This window comes from Netta rufina, assembly GCF_964035555.1.
Source record: "Netta rufina genome assembly, chromosome: 4".
NCBI classification, from domain to species: Eukaryota; Metazoa; Chordata; class Aves; order Anseriformes; family Anatidae; genus Netta; species Netta rufina.
Genome location: NC_140127.1, coordinates 73,049,241 through 73,062,966, shown reverse-complemented (window position 1 = coordinate 73,062,966; position 13,726 = coordinate 73,049,241). Strand labels below are relative to the sequence as shown.

At 35.0% G+C, this 13,726-nt stretch overlaps 1 protein-coding gene across 3 annotated transcripts in view; it reads left to right on the top strand.

Annotated features, from left to right (window-relative positions):
• Positions 1–13,726, top strand: part of CTNNA2 (catenin alpha 2) — a gene marked incomplete at both ends in the record, with an annotated part of 418,840 nt that overhangs the window by 402,868 nt on the left and 2,246 nt on the right. Inside the window, one exon of one of the 3 annotated variants that reach the window (XM_084286114.1) lies at positions 796–939. The exons of the other annotated variants lie outside the window; for them this stretch is intronic. Coding sequence (XP_084142240.1) covers positions 796–939 — 144 coding nt within the window. The remainder of the gene's footprint in view (positions 1–795; positions 940–13,726) is intronic. 3 annotated transcript variants of the gene reach the window in all.

Genomic DNA, 13,726 nt, shown 5'->3' with positions numbered 1-13,726 from the left:
TCTTCTTGGGAAGTCGTTTGAAAAAATATGCTTCAGCTTGTAAGGGTTTCATTGTCTAAAAATTTGTGGTCTTTTAAAGCATCACCTCTTTGCAATGTTATTGATATTTTCTGGAACTTTAAAGTGTGCTCTGTAAATAAATCTATGCCCAGAATTTTTATACTTCCCTCACTTGTTCTTTCAGCACAGTTTGTCAGCCCTCAATTTCAGTGTAAAAAAAAACACATAGTTCTTTCCTGACCTTCTTCAAATACTGCTGAAGGTGGCCTCCCCTCTGGCTGACTCTATTCAAGGGTGAGTCCAGAGGGCTGGATTGTGTAAAGCTTATGGAACAAATTCAGCACTGGTGGACAAGTGTAATTCCAGTTGTAGTCATTGGAATTTCTCCTGCTTGCTTCAGTGCTTTTATTTTTAGGTGCTATTTCCAAACCGTTCCTAAAATAATACTACTCTGAAGTCTATCATCCAAAATCATGTCCAATCTGACATCAATCAGCTTTTAATGGGGATAGAGCTTTCTAGCCTGTCTTTTGGTTTTCACCAAAAGGTGCCAAAACTCATCCCCTTTCCCAGTCAGCAAACCCGTTAGGGCTTGCATGCCTAGCCTGTGCTATGGGAGCAAGTGAGAGGAACCACCAGACAGCGGGGTTACTCATCGTGGAAGAGTCCCTGTTTCCTTGACCAAGCATAGCTCCTTCAGCACACGCTTTCCTCTCTCTTCACCTCTACGCTACGGCGCAGTATTTCTCTTGCTCTCTCTCTCACTATCTCTTTTCTGTATCTCTCGGAAATCAGACTGGAGTTCAGAGCACTTTCACTACCTTTTATGAGGTAGAGTGCGATGTCATAGATGGGGGCAGGGCTAGTCAACTTTCTACCCACCCACCCACCTGTGCTGAGGGAGCTACGCTTGAGACCGGAAGCGGTGACTCCTCAACGGTGAGTAACCTCCTCTCATCTCTAATTTTCTCTAAAGGTGTGTGGGTGGAGGGAAAAGATGTGAGCATGGTTTTGTTGGTTGTTTTTTATTATTAGTTTTTGTATTTTTATTACCCAGTGTGCTCACAGAATGAATTGCATGTATTGTTTTAGTCAACTATGAAGAATCATTTCCTTCCCCTTCTGAATTCCCAGAGATAATGGCATCTATAAAACAGGGATCACATTTCTCTGTGGAAGTGATCTATATATTTACTGGTGGTTAAACCAAACCTTTTATGTTGTTCATCTTGCATTGTGAAAAGGCATTCTCTGATCCCCTTGAACTCAGTTACTACATTTCCTTTTAATTGCAATAGCGCTCGGTCATAATTTTTCTAAATTACTTTGTGATTAAAGATAGATGTTGGTGTTTATATATTTATCATCCTTAACTGTTGATAATGCTAGTTTCTACAGGACAGGATTTTTATTTTCCATATTTTCTGTTACTGCTTATATTTGCTTAATCCAGAATGTTTATGAAGCTATATATTGACATTAGGCCAATTATAAGGCATGTCTTGTAGATTAAATACAATTCAGAGGTAATCTGTAAGCTGGAAATCCAACCCCAAGAGATGTAATTGAGTCTTAACCTTGGAAATTATAAATCAAAGCTTTTGATTTTTTTTTGTGTGTTATGAAATTGATATGGACAGGGTAATTGCTATCTGGATTTCTTGATGTTTTTCTTGTGTCACTATCTATACACTACTATTTTACTTTAAAGTCCTGTCTTGTTACCTGTTTCTCTTTGCCCAAAGTATTTTTGCTTCACTGTTTTAATATCCCTCAGCGTTTAAAAAAGACAAGATGGACTACGAAGATCTTCCTTTCTTGTTCTGCCTCTTGGGTATCTATTAAAGTTGTTGAGATGTCAGAGCTCAAATACTAAAGGGCAGAAGAAGGGTCATATGAAGATTTTGGCCCCTAGGGATACCACAAATCTCACTGTTCTTGTTCATTTAATGCTCTTTACCAGCTCCATGTGGGGCCTTGTCATATCACAGTGAAAGGCACTAAAAGACAGTAATGCATACTCTATAAATCAAAGGGAGTGCAATCACAGGCTTTTCAGCAGAGGTGGTCTTATAGCCTGATTGATTAAATACTTTATTTTCAGGTGACTAGGTGGCTTTGAGGAATTGGGTATAGGATGCAGAGCTTTCCATCTTCTAGTCACTGGCATGTATTGGGAATTTGTCAGTAGTGATGGATAGATAGACTCAGCGATGCTCTTTGTATGAATGCACAGGAGATCTGAATGAAATTCTGGGAAAGTCTTGTTTACAAAGCTAACAGAACTTTCACTAATGATTGTTTTCCTTCCTGTTAGAGAGAAAAATAATGACCAAGAAGATAAAAATTGGCTCCCCAACAGGTGGTAGCTTTTCTGGCTTTGAATAACATGCTCAAGGAGTGTTATTGTTACTGCTTATTCCTTTTAGTGAACCTAGCATTGAAGTCTCCAAATCTTGTTTTGCAAAGTCAAGAACTTGTCTAGCAAATGTAACTTCCCTGGCAAACTCTGATCTTTTAAGTAGAAAAGGAAAAGCAGGTTAGTCAATTTAATGTTTCATTGGGAAATCTTTATAGGAATAGGAAGTGCTGTTGTTAAAGAGGGTTTGAGGTTTGTTCTTCTCATAGGCAAATGCTTTGAGGTAAGACTTAATTTAGATCCTAAGCACGTCCTTTGCTGATGAGTTTACAAAATTGTTTTTTCATGTAATTATTCTTGCATAATGCAAGAGACTTTAATTTTTGCACAGAATTGGCAAAGCATAAGGACCAACTGAACAGGGCCCCTAATCTCACTGATATGAAAGCATATTGGTAGCACAGTGAGATAAATTCTTTTTAAAAGTGATATAAGGATTGGGAACAGGAAATCAGAATTGGTATCATTCAGTAATTAAGGTGAATTAGAGATACTGATCATCACTGGGGGGATATAATGAAACAGAGATGTCAGTGGATTACTTTAAATCCAGAGAAAATTGCTCTCTAAATTTATCTTATAAGATGAGCAAATCAGCAGTTAGTTGACTTATGTATAGGGGGGAGTTTGTAGAGGGAATTATACGCAAAATGACATAAAGTGTTGTAATAATTAACCTGGAATCTGCCTGTGCAAAATCTAGTACCAATTTTTTGTCATGCAGCCCCAGGATATGTGTTTGCCTGAGTAACTAGACAGTATGAGAATAAATAGCCTAATTTTACATTTACTGAGCTAATTCCCCTCTCAAATTATTTTACTGGCAGATATCATTTAATAAATAAATAAATAAAATGTCTAGAATACACAGGTTCCTGCATTTTCAACGTTGTCTTAAAGGTGTATTTTGTCACCTACAATGTTTCTTTTAACTTCATATTATTTACAAATGTATAGACATAAAAGTAAAATATAATCAAGCCTAATTTTCATGTGATTTCACTTAGTATATAATACGAAACCTTTTGAAAACAAATATGTGAGCAACTTGTTCCAATATATGCTAATTTAAATTTGTTAGATCTTAAGTGTTATGTAAACTTAAATCTATTTTACAGCACTATTTATTTATAAAAATAAAGATGTCTTTAAAATTGCCTAGGTTTAGGTAGCTAACAACATGATGTGTTAGTGGCTTAAATAAAAAACAGTAATTGTTAAATTTATACATTTATATTTTAGCAGGTCACTATTGAAATTACAGGCTTGTTCCTCGGTCATATTGGCAAAGGTGTGAACAATACCTTAATAATGGAGATCATATGTAGGATCAAACATCTTCTCAGTATGATTAAGCTAAGTGTAATTCCCAAATTTTTTGTATTTTACAGGCTGATTTCTCTCACAAGCTGAATTAAAACTTTGTGGGTTGGTTCTTACCTTCTTCTTCTATATGAGAAGTGAGGGAGAGCTGTGAAATGCACCATCTGTTCACAAATGGTGTCAGCTGGCAGATAGATGTTCATCACCCTGCCCTCTCTTACTGTAGTTTTAGGCTGCTTTGACTCAAAATGAATTACTTTTGGTTTAATCTTGTTTAAGCAAAAGAAGTCACAATGATAGTGCACGAGCATTCTAGAGGACTCTTCATGTTGATTTAAACTGCAATCCTCTTAAACTTTGACCTCAGCTCATTTAAATTGTCAACAAAAATGCTCAACAGCACTTTGAGTATAGGGTTTCAGAGGAATCTAGGACTGCCTTAACACTCAAGACTTTTTGTTCCTGGGACAGTTCCATCTCAAAGACATTAAGCATGATTCTGTTCAATCATAATCCTTTGAATTTTTATCCATTCCATCTGAGTGTCTCAAAGCAAACACAATAGAGTATCCTTGAGCTATAGAATTATGAATTTGAAACAGACTTGAGTCCTTCAAGACTTTGGCAATTTTCAAGACCACCTCTGTCTTACATTCTACATCTTTCATACATTACAAGAGTAATAGTGTAATGAAAAATGAGTATATTACTATTAATATATATATATTCTTATTGAATTATGGAAAGGCTTTGACTATTCTCTCTAATGTTTTGTGGAGAGTAATTCATCTAGCCAAGTGTAAATAGCAGATAGGCAAAGGCCATATATTGTTATCTACAGCTACCTAGCAGGAGAATGTAGAAGAGCCAGATTTCTCAAAGGTGCATGGTGACAGGACAAGACACAATAGAGAGAAGCCTGAACATGAGAGATTCTAGTTAGGTAGAAGGAAAAAGAGTTAACTCTGAGGGTGGTCAAACTGAAGCACAGGGTGCAGATTTCAGTCTAGAGAGGCAGGAGACTACCCATCTTTGGAAGTACTCAGAATTTGAGCAAAGTACTGAAAAATCTCATCTAATGCAACTTGCTTTGTTCAGGGTATTGGGCTAGATAACCCCCAAAAAGTTATTTTCATCATAAAGTGTTCTATGATTATATGAATATCTGCATAGTTGTATGTGAGTAATGAAAATGATTTTTTACAACTCAGAGCAAAATTCTACTCATTTTGATTTATTATTTTCTGTCATCTTTGCTTGTTCTTTCCTTGTGCACTGCAGCATCATTTAAGATTTGTCTCTGCTTTATTCTGTTTTCATTTGTTTGCAGTCTCCAACAATTCTTTCCTGTTCTTGATTATTACTGTTATTTTATTTTTCAATAATATTTAGTGTTAGCTAAAGCTAAGCACACAATGAACAAATACATTCACAAATGATGTATTTACTGTTTTACCAGGAAAAAAAAAATGTAACGAACGCTTATTTGTTCATGTTGTTTAACCATTGATTAAATTGCTCAGACAAATAGAACAGTTAATTCAAATACATTATTCACAATTAAAATGTCAGAATTTCCTCTACAAATAATTTGCCATATATTATTAAGTCCGTTCTTTCAGTGCTAGGGCTTTTCCTAAAAGCTGAAATGTGTCTCTTGAAAAACACTTCAATTTTGTTTCTTATTTTGTTGTATACTGTTGTTAAAGTTGTAAAAAGTGCTCAGGGAATCAAAGAAAGAAATGTTTCCATTCACTGAGTTGAGCCACGTTTCCTCAACTCCAAGGAAGTAAAAGCCTTTTAGCACCTCAGAAATGATCGATATCTTGAATGAGCAAGCCTTTTATATGCTTCTATGAGATGTAAAATATGCATGAAGAGCAGCAGGTACAGATTAGAAAGCAATGAACAACGTCCTGGTAGTGTCTTCCCAGAGAAAGATTTTGTTTAATTCATTTTGACTCTGTTTGATGCATGCCCTTTCCCAAAAAAAGCCCTTTCCCAAAAAGCAGCTTGCCAAGTCTCTCTGTGCTGAGATGGGCAAACATAACTTTAAAGGTACAAATGTAGCTGAAGGAGGAAGTTTGTCTCAAAATGTGACAAATGCTCACAGTAGAACACGCATAGATAACTCACATACAGCTACCATTCTGACATCCCTACGAATTAAAAAATAAGTTGGGAAAATGTCACATTTTTCAGCTTTGCAGTCTGAAATCCTATGTTATCCTGCTTTGCTTTTAGTTTTCATCATAACAAAATCAGGAGAAATAATAGTAGATAATACATTCCCATGTAAGGAATATAGTTCTTCGGTGCTTTATTAATTATTTGTTTATCCAAATTCTCCTGCATTTTATCACTGAGAGTACAATTTCCAGCTAACCAGGCATGTTTTGGACTTCCTGGAGGTAAGACTGTAAAAAAACCATACTTTTCTTGTTATATTCTCTAGATAAACAACAAAAAGTTTGCTTCCAAAATTCAGTTTGAAGAATTGCTAGATTTTTTGGGGCTTTTAAAAATAATTACTATCTTTAAATTGCATTAGGTCAAAGGTTGGTAGCACAGACTAGTTAGATATCCCATATTTCCTATTTCAGATTTAACTGCAATTGTATGTGAAAGAAGGAATTTATACACAGATGTGTTTGATGGAGTTGTAATTGCACCTTTCAATCTGTGACGTCAGGTTCAGATTATTTAATATTTTGTTACACTGACCACTTACACAAAGTTTTGCACTGACTTTTTTATTGTGACTGATAAAGAGTTTCAGTAGACTTCTTATTCTAGTCTTCTTTAGTAAGCCTCCTGTCAATATCACAAAACCTTTGACAGAATACGCTAACTGAAGCCATATCTAGTATATTTTTTACTTCAATTTAGTTGCATTATTTTTTTTGTTCTCCTTGAAGATTAGGTAGAATCATGCCTTCAAATCATTCACACCAAAGTCTGTTTCCTGTCAGGAATTCCATCCAGGAATTCACACCCAACCATTACCTAGGACAGAATGATTTTAAAGATGTAAATGTGGTTATACTAATTTTGCTAAAATTAGTAACACGTCTTTGAAGGCCATTAAAGAATCTTTTTTTTTTTTTTTTTTTTTTTTAAAGATTATTCTTAGGGCATTTCTGTTATAGGCATTATGACAATACATTGTTCTACACAGAATGAAACAGAAGATTTAGAAGAAGCATTTCTTCCTCCATCTTCAACCTTAGCAAAGAAAAGAGTGTAGCATACACAATCATAGTGCTGGAAAAGTCACTGGGTGAAATCCTGTTGTCATCTACAACACTCCTTTGATTTCATGAACAGAATTTCTTACTTGGTCTGTGGAGTTGTTCCAGATGTTTGGGCATTCAGACTGTCTAATATCCTAATGCAGTAACAGAATCTGAAAGTTTTGAGGCAGTATTATAGCATGAAAATGGCTGATAAAGCAAGCTAATTTAAAAAATTCAACCCCAGATATGATTGCTTGTCCTTACAGCATTTCTGGTATACGATATGAACTGTGCCATTTTAGCATCTTTTCCCTGCCGTGCAGTGACAGATAATGAGCAGAAGAAAAAAGCGATGGTCTGAGAACTTTTTCTTTTTGATGAACATACACTAATGTGTTAGAATTGTTCTTGGTAGCCCACCATAGTCAGGAAAATAAATAAACAAACAAACAAACACTTTGGCAACATTTACAATTGGGTTACTACAGTATTACTGATTTACACTAGGTTACTGGATACACCCAGTAAGCAATTGAAGTGCATACATAATTTCTTAGAGCTGGCTGAACAGCAGAGTTGGAGATACCTAATATCTCTAGTGCTATAATACATTCTGGGGCCAAAGACAACCAGATTCAGCACACTTTTTTGCTTACAACTCCAAGATCTGAGGATACTTAGAGGATTACCAGACTGTAACTTGTGAGTGAGACTTGCATTGGTAAGGGGAGAAGAGAGAGCAGAGCAAAGTAAGCATACGATGCATGCTTGTAAATAATCATAATTTTGATGCCCACATTTCAGTCTCTCAACTGGGAAGGCAATTTTATTTTTCTTCCAAAAAAGAATTTTTTCAGTGCTCTCTGGTAGTCACTATGAAATTTATGCCCCATGTCTGCTGGATGAGCATTTGAGTTGGTGCATGGTGCACTACTTTGGGTGCTAACTGTGAAACGAACAGTGTGCAGGGCTCCTGTTGTTTCAGCAAAGTAGCCTTTATGTTTAGGATAATAAAAATATTTTTTTCTGTAGGACTGCTAGATGTATTTGAGGATGTGGAGGTTGTATTTCTTAGCTTTACAGAGTTATTATTCTTATTTTATCAAAGACTTTGAATACTGTCAGTTAATTCTACAAAACTCTTCACTTAGGGAATGAAGTATGTCCCACAATTTCAGTGATATCAAGCGCTGAGTTATCTTTAATGATTATAGGCATATCTGCATATTCTTCTTTTTTTTTTTTTTTTTTAATTTCATATTAAGCATTCTCTTCAAAGCAAATTAATAGGGATATCATTTTTTCTTATACCTTTCTGCTTTTAAAATAGGCTGGAGTAAGTAAATCAACTGTGTAAATGCATCTCTGCAAATTGTCTAAATTATATTTGCGTATTCTATCTTTTATTCTGAATGCCATTATTCAGAGTATTTTCTTATATATATATAGGCTCTTTAAACTTGTATAATGGAGTTGACTTTGTTAAGTAGATCTGTGTTTTCAAGGGGCAGTTCATAAAAGACAGAAGATGTCTATAGTTCTAAATATACATGTGCGCTTTCTGTTGTGCTAACAGTCAGCCTCTGTTAAATGCAACCAAATGGATTTGGGAGTCCTTATAGTTTACTTACCTGTAATAGAAAAAATGTAGATGAGGACAGCTGTTGAGCGGATGGGCCAGTTATAAAACACAGCTACCCCCAGAATTAATTAAATATTCAGCATGTCTGAAGGAGTAAGTTAATTGCAATCAAATGTGAAAATTCACAGTTAGGAAAAGAGGAGCATAATACCATTTTCTCTGTGTACCCACATATCCCTTTTTAACCCCATTGTGACCACTTTACATCCCAAATTATTACTTTTTGCTTGTTGTAGAATTTCAAATGCATATGATAGTTTTCTCAGAATAGACTCACATAGAGTAAAATCCTTATGCACATCTTCAAGTTACTGACTGAAATATGGCTTCAGGCATTGGGTAGTAGTGCTGATAAATAGCAGATGTCTCCCACCGTAGGGATGAGTGCATCTGAATACCGAATAGGCCATTCTTGCATTGGCTGTCACTAATAGTATCATGTTTTATGCATGCACTGTGCTACAGAAGTGTAAGATGAGTATTATGAATAAGAGCTTTTTCTTTTATTTTTATATATATTTTACTTATATATGTAGGACTAGATTTATTATTAAGCACAGCTGAGAGGAAAATGTTCTATTGTGTAAGACTATCATCTGGAAAAATGTTATTTCTGATTCACCCTCCAGATTCAAAATTGTTTCATGTAACCTTAGTTGCTCTAGAGGCTATTAACTAACTTTTGGATTGTAGTAACAGAACCTATAGCTGTCCAAAAAACTAGCTTCAAAAAGGAGGAGAAGCAGGGAATGCACCTAGAATTCTCAGATAGCCTTAATGGCTTGACCATGCCAAAATTATTTTCTAAAGGCATAAAATCAAGTCTTAGCCAAAAGTATTCAAAGGGTTGTGTGTTCTTTTCCAATGTAGAATCATAGAATGATCTAGGTTGGAAAGACCTTTAAGATCAACTGCTGCCCAGGGAAGTGGTTGAGTCACCATCCCTGGAGGTCTTTAAAAGACATTTAGATTTAGAGCTTAGTGATATGGTTTAGTGGAGGACTTAGTGTTAGGTCAGAGGTTGGACTAGGTGATCTTGGAGGTGTCTTCCAGCCTAGATGATTCTGTGATTCTATGATCATCAAGTCCAACCATCAACCTGACCTACTGAATCCTGTCACTAAACCATATCCCCTAGTGTCACATCTACACATCTCTTAAATCCCTCCAGTGATGGGAAGCCCACCAATTCCTTAAGCAGCCTGTTCCAATGCTTAATCACCCTCTCATTGAAGAAATTCTTCCTAATGTCCATTCTAAACTTCCTCTGGCACAACGTATTGAATAGACAATTCCTCCTCCCAATCTGTACCAAGTAAAACAGACTAAATTCTATTAATCAATAATTTTTGACACTAATTTTCTGCATTCATACATTTCAAGGTCAATGTGGGCCATTGTTATCATTTAAGCTACCTGCCTGCATAAATGATGGGTAGGCTCCCTGAAATAATATGCTTTGGAAATCTCCGACAGTTATGCTAAACTAGAGTATACATATTAAGCAAAAACACCCAATATTGATTTTACAATTTCTAGAGATAGAATCACCATCCTTCATGAGTTCTTGTGATTAATTACTATCACTACTAAAACTTTTCATCTAATTAATAACTAAAATTACATGCTTTACCTTCTAGCCATTAAATTCTGTTATATCTTTGTCTTATCTGTTAAACCTGAAATATTATCACATTTCTGTTACCATGTACTTGCTGATTTTGATCAACTCATTTTTCAATAATTTTCTTTATTAGTGGAAAACACAGAGCTGCCTGAATTTTTCCCATAAAACATGTCTTTTTTTCTTGATCGTTCTTTCCATGTCTTCAATGTTGTTCCTACATTGAGAAGAGAACTGGGTACATATGACATATTGAATATGATTATTTAACCTTTTTCATCAGCCTCCTCCTTTTTATGTTCTCAAGGTTCATATTATTCCTTTTCCACAATTTTGCTGTATCTAATCTAATTATCTGTACTGATTCAATGAGATGCTGACTTACTCCTGCCTATGATAAAGTTCCTTATCATGTAAGTAGGCATCATCTGCTATAAAGTTGTCCAAAGTAAAATCTACATTTCTGACTTTTATCAGCTTATTAGATATCAATCACTCGTCCTCTTTACCAGCATCCCAATTGTTATCTGCAAATTTCATCAGTTAACAGCATGTTAACGAAAATAACATAAAGGTGACAACAGGTTTCTTCAGGAGACCACTGCAAAAGTCATGGTGTAGCAATGATTTCCCTGCCTGTAAATGGTCTTGGAAATTTAGTTATTATGATTTACAAGCATTCTATAAGTGCCAGGTTAATTTTGTATCAGCTGAGTTTTAGTAAAACTGTTATGCAGTACCAAGGAAAACACCTTTAAAAGAGCCAGTTATACCAACAGCATTGTTATAAGCAACACAAAGTTAAATCACATCAAAATATGATGTAGGTTACTTTGAAAATAAAATGGTTTTACCCACAAAACCATTCAGTTACCATTAACTGCATTTTGTTCCTCCCTTTATTTACTGAGTGCGTATAGATTTTACATTATTTTGTCTGGAAGTACTCTCAGCTGAGCTGGCCTATAATTTCACAGGTCGTTCTACTTGCCTGGCTCAAATATTCCCTGACTAGCAACTCTGTACAGTTCTCTTCTACTTCTTCAGGTATTTTGGTACTGCAATTGCTGGTTATTTCATTTCATGTATAGGTATAAGAGGCATTAAATCCTTATTGTAACAAGATTCTGGAAAATTCTTCAGATAGTGCTGGAAAAATGCACCACAGTTTATAAGCAGATAAAAAACTCCTCAAAGCGTTATGGATTTGGAGAACAAAATAAATAAATAAATAAAAAATCTTGGCAGATAATAAACTCTGCTGCTTTGCTGCTTCTAGCCTTGCATTCATTAATTGCAAAGTTAGCTGGTAGCATTTTTTTTTTCTTTCTTTCTTTTTGATTTTTTTTTTTCTGAATGATTTATGCCTTCCCTGAGTAGATGGCAGTTTTAGCCTGGATAACTGACAAGTTCCAGGTTCTTCAATGATTCTGAATCTTCCCCGGTCTTCTTTTTTCTTGAAGTTTTATGGCCCAATAACCTAGATTTATTTCTTGTGTTTGAAAGGGATCTTTTTCCCAAATGGATTTGTAAACAGATCTGAGTAACAGAACACTCTTACTTTGTGTAGCTAGTCAAAGACTGTTAATTGTTTGTACAGAAAGCTTTCATTATATTCATAATTTCCTAAAAATTGGTAGGGAGTGAAGTTTGCCTCCTGTACCGTGCAATAATTTCGTAGTGGTACTTTTATATGAAATGTTAATTCCCCCTTGCTTCCCTGCCTCCTTCCTCCCCCTCTCCCCTGCACTTTATTATTATTATTATTATTGTTAACAACATTAACTGTTTGGAAAAATGTATGTCTCTACACATGGATTTTGTAAGGAATGAACGTACTGCTGCCTCATGTTACCTTTATGACACTAGCTCTGCCGATGCGAAGTACAGCTTAAAATTGATGTAACACAGCGGTGTATTAAGATCTAAATGTTAATTGGAGTGATGTTCATTCAGTTTAATTCTTCTTTACTGAGCCAAAATGCAAGCAACAAGCTGGAGGCAATAAGAAAATCACTGGAAATGCTTAGGTAGCCAAATTAGATACATTGGGTGGTTACCAGCGGGTTTTGGAGAACACTCATATCCTAATGCTATTATGGGATTTTTATGTCTCTTTTCTGATTCCAAGACTTGAAAGCATATTACAATATGAATGGGTATTGAGGACAAGGACTAAGTACCTGCACGTTAAAATTAGATTAATAATGGTGAAGATAGGGAGCTCTTATCTGCTATAACAGCAGATTGGAACTAGAGGTAATTAAAATGGCATAAGAATATGTAACATGGTTTTCTAAAAGACATCAATACAATTCTCATCTGATCTTGCAGAATTACACGTGCTTCTGCACACCCTTATCAATAAACACCATAGAATTATTAATGTGTTTAAAGATGTAGATTGCACCCTTTGTATAGATTTAAGCATCTAATTTATGTGCCCCCTCATTTCAGCATGCATTCTTTAATCATTCAGTTCCTTAGAATATGCCCCGTTTAAAATAACTTCCAGAACTCTTTTCACAAAGAAATGCTGGAAAATGTGAGACTATTAGAAGTCTTCAACAAACGGAATTCATGGGAATGCACAATATAAGCATGATCCAGTCAGTTTATCCACATTGATTACAAAGTAAATGCTATTTGGCGGTATCACTTTATATTCAGAATCAATCCACTGGTGTTTCAGAAAGAATTATTTAACAATGAATAATGTGTGATTGTAGATCTCAACAGTAGATTACAATATCCTAATTTAATAGAGTATGATCTGTTATTTGCCAACAAACATACAGATTGCCTTATAAATCATGCAGTGGTGCAGTTATAGAATAACACTATACTGAATTATATTTCATTACTGCCTATTGAACAGTCATGTTTTTGCTATATAATATAATTTTCCATCTTTTAACTTAGTTTCTTTTACTAACAGAAAATGCAAATTAGTCCCGAGGAAAAATATTTTCTGGGGACAAGCAATTAACTATGCATTTCAGGGAATGGCACCAACTACGTGAAAATCATCAAAACGTTTTTCTGTATTGGACCTCTCTGTATGTAACTGTTTATGTATTTAATGAATTATATTGAATATAAGACCACAGCTGAGGAAATCAAAATAATAGGTAAGTCTATAGATGAATTTACTTCCAGGTACAGGATTTCTGTAATGTCTATTTTTGTTTCATGTTGGTCACTGACATTTTTCAGTATGAGGTTTCTCCTGCAGTTATAAACTGAACTCTCTTATTCAGTTAATGATTCAAAGTATTTGAGGTGAATTGTAATATTTTTTATTATTATTGCCTTGTGGGTATTTGTCCCAGTTACCTTACTTAAAATTCATGTTAAGGAATTGTATACTCCCAAAAGATATAGAAAGAAAGGTTTGTAGGGAGACAAGCCTTTTGTTCCAGTTAAAAATAGCTAAGAACTTATTGAGAAAGCAGGGTGGAATTACAGAATCATGGAACAGC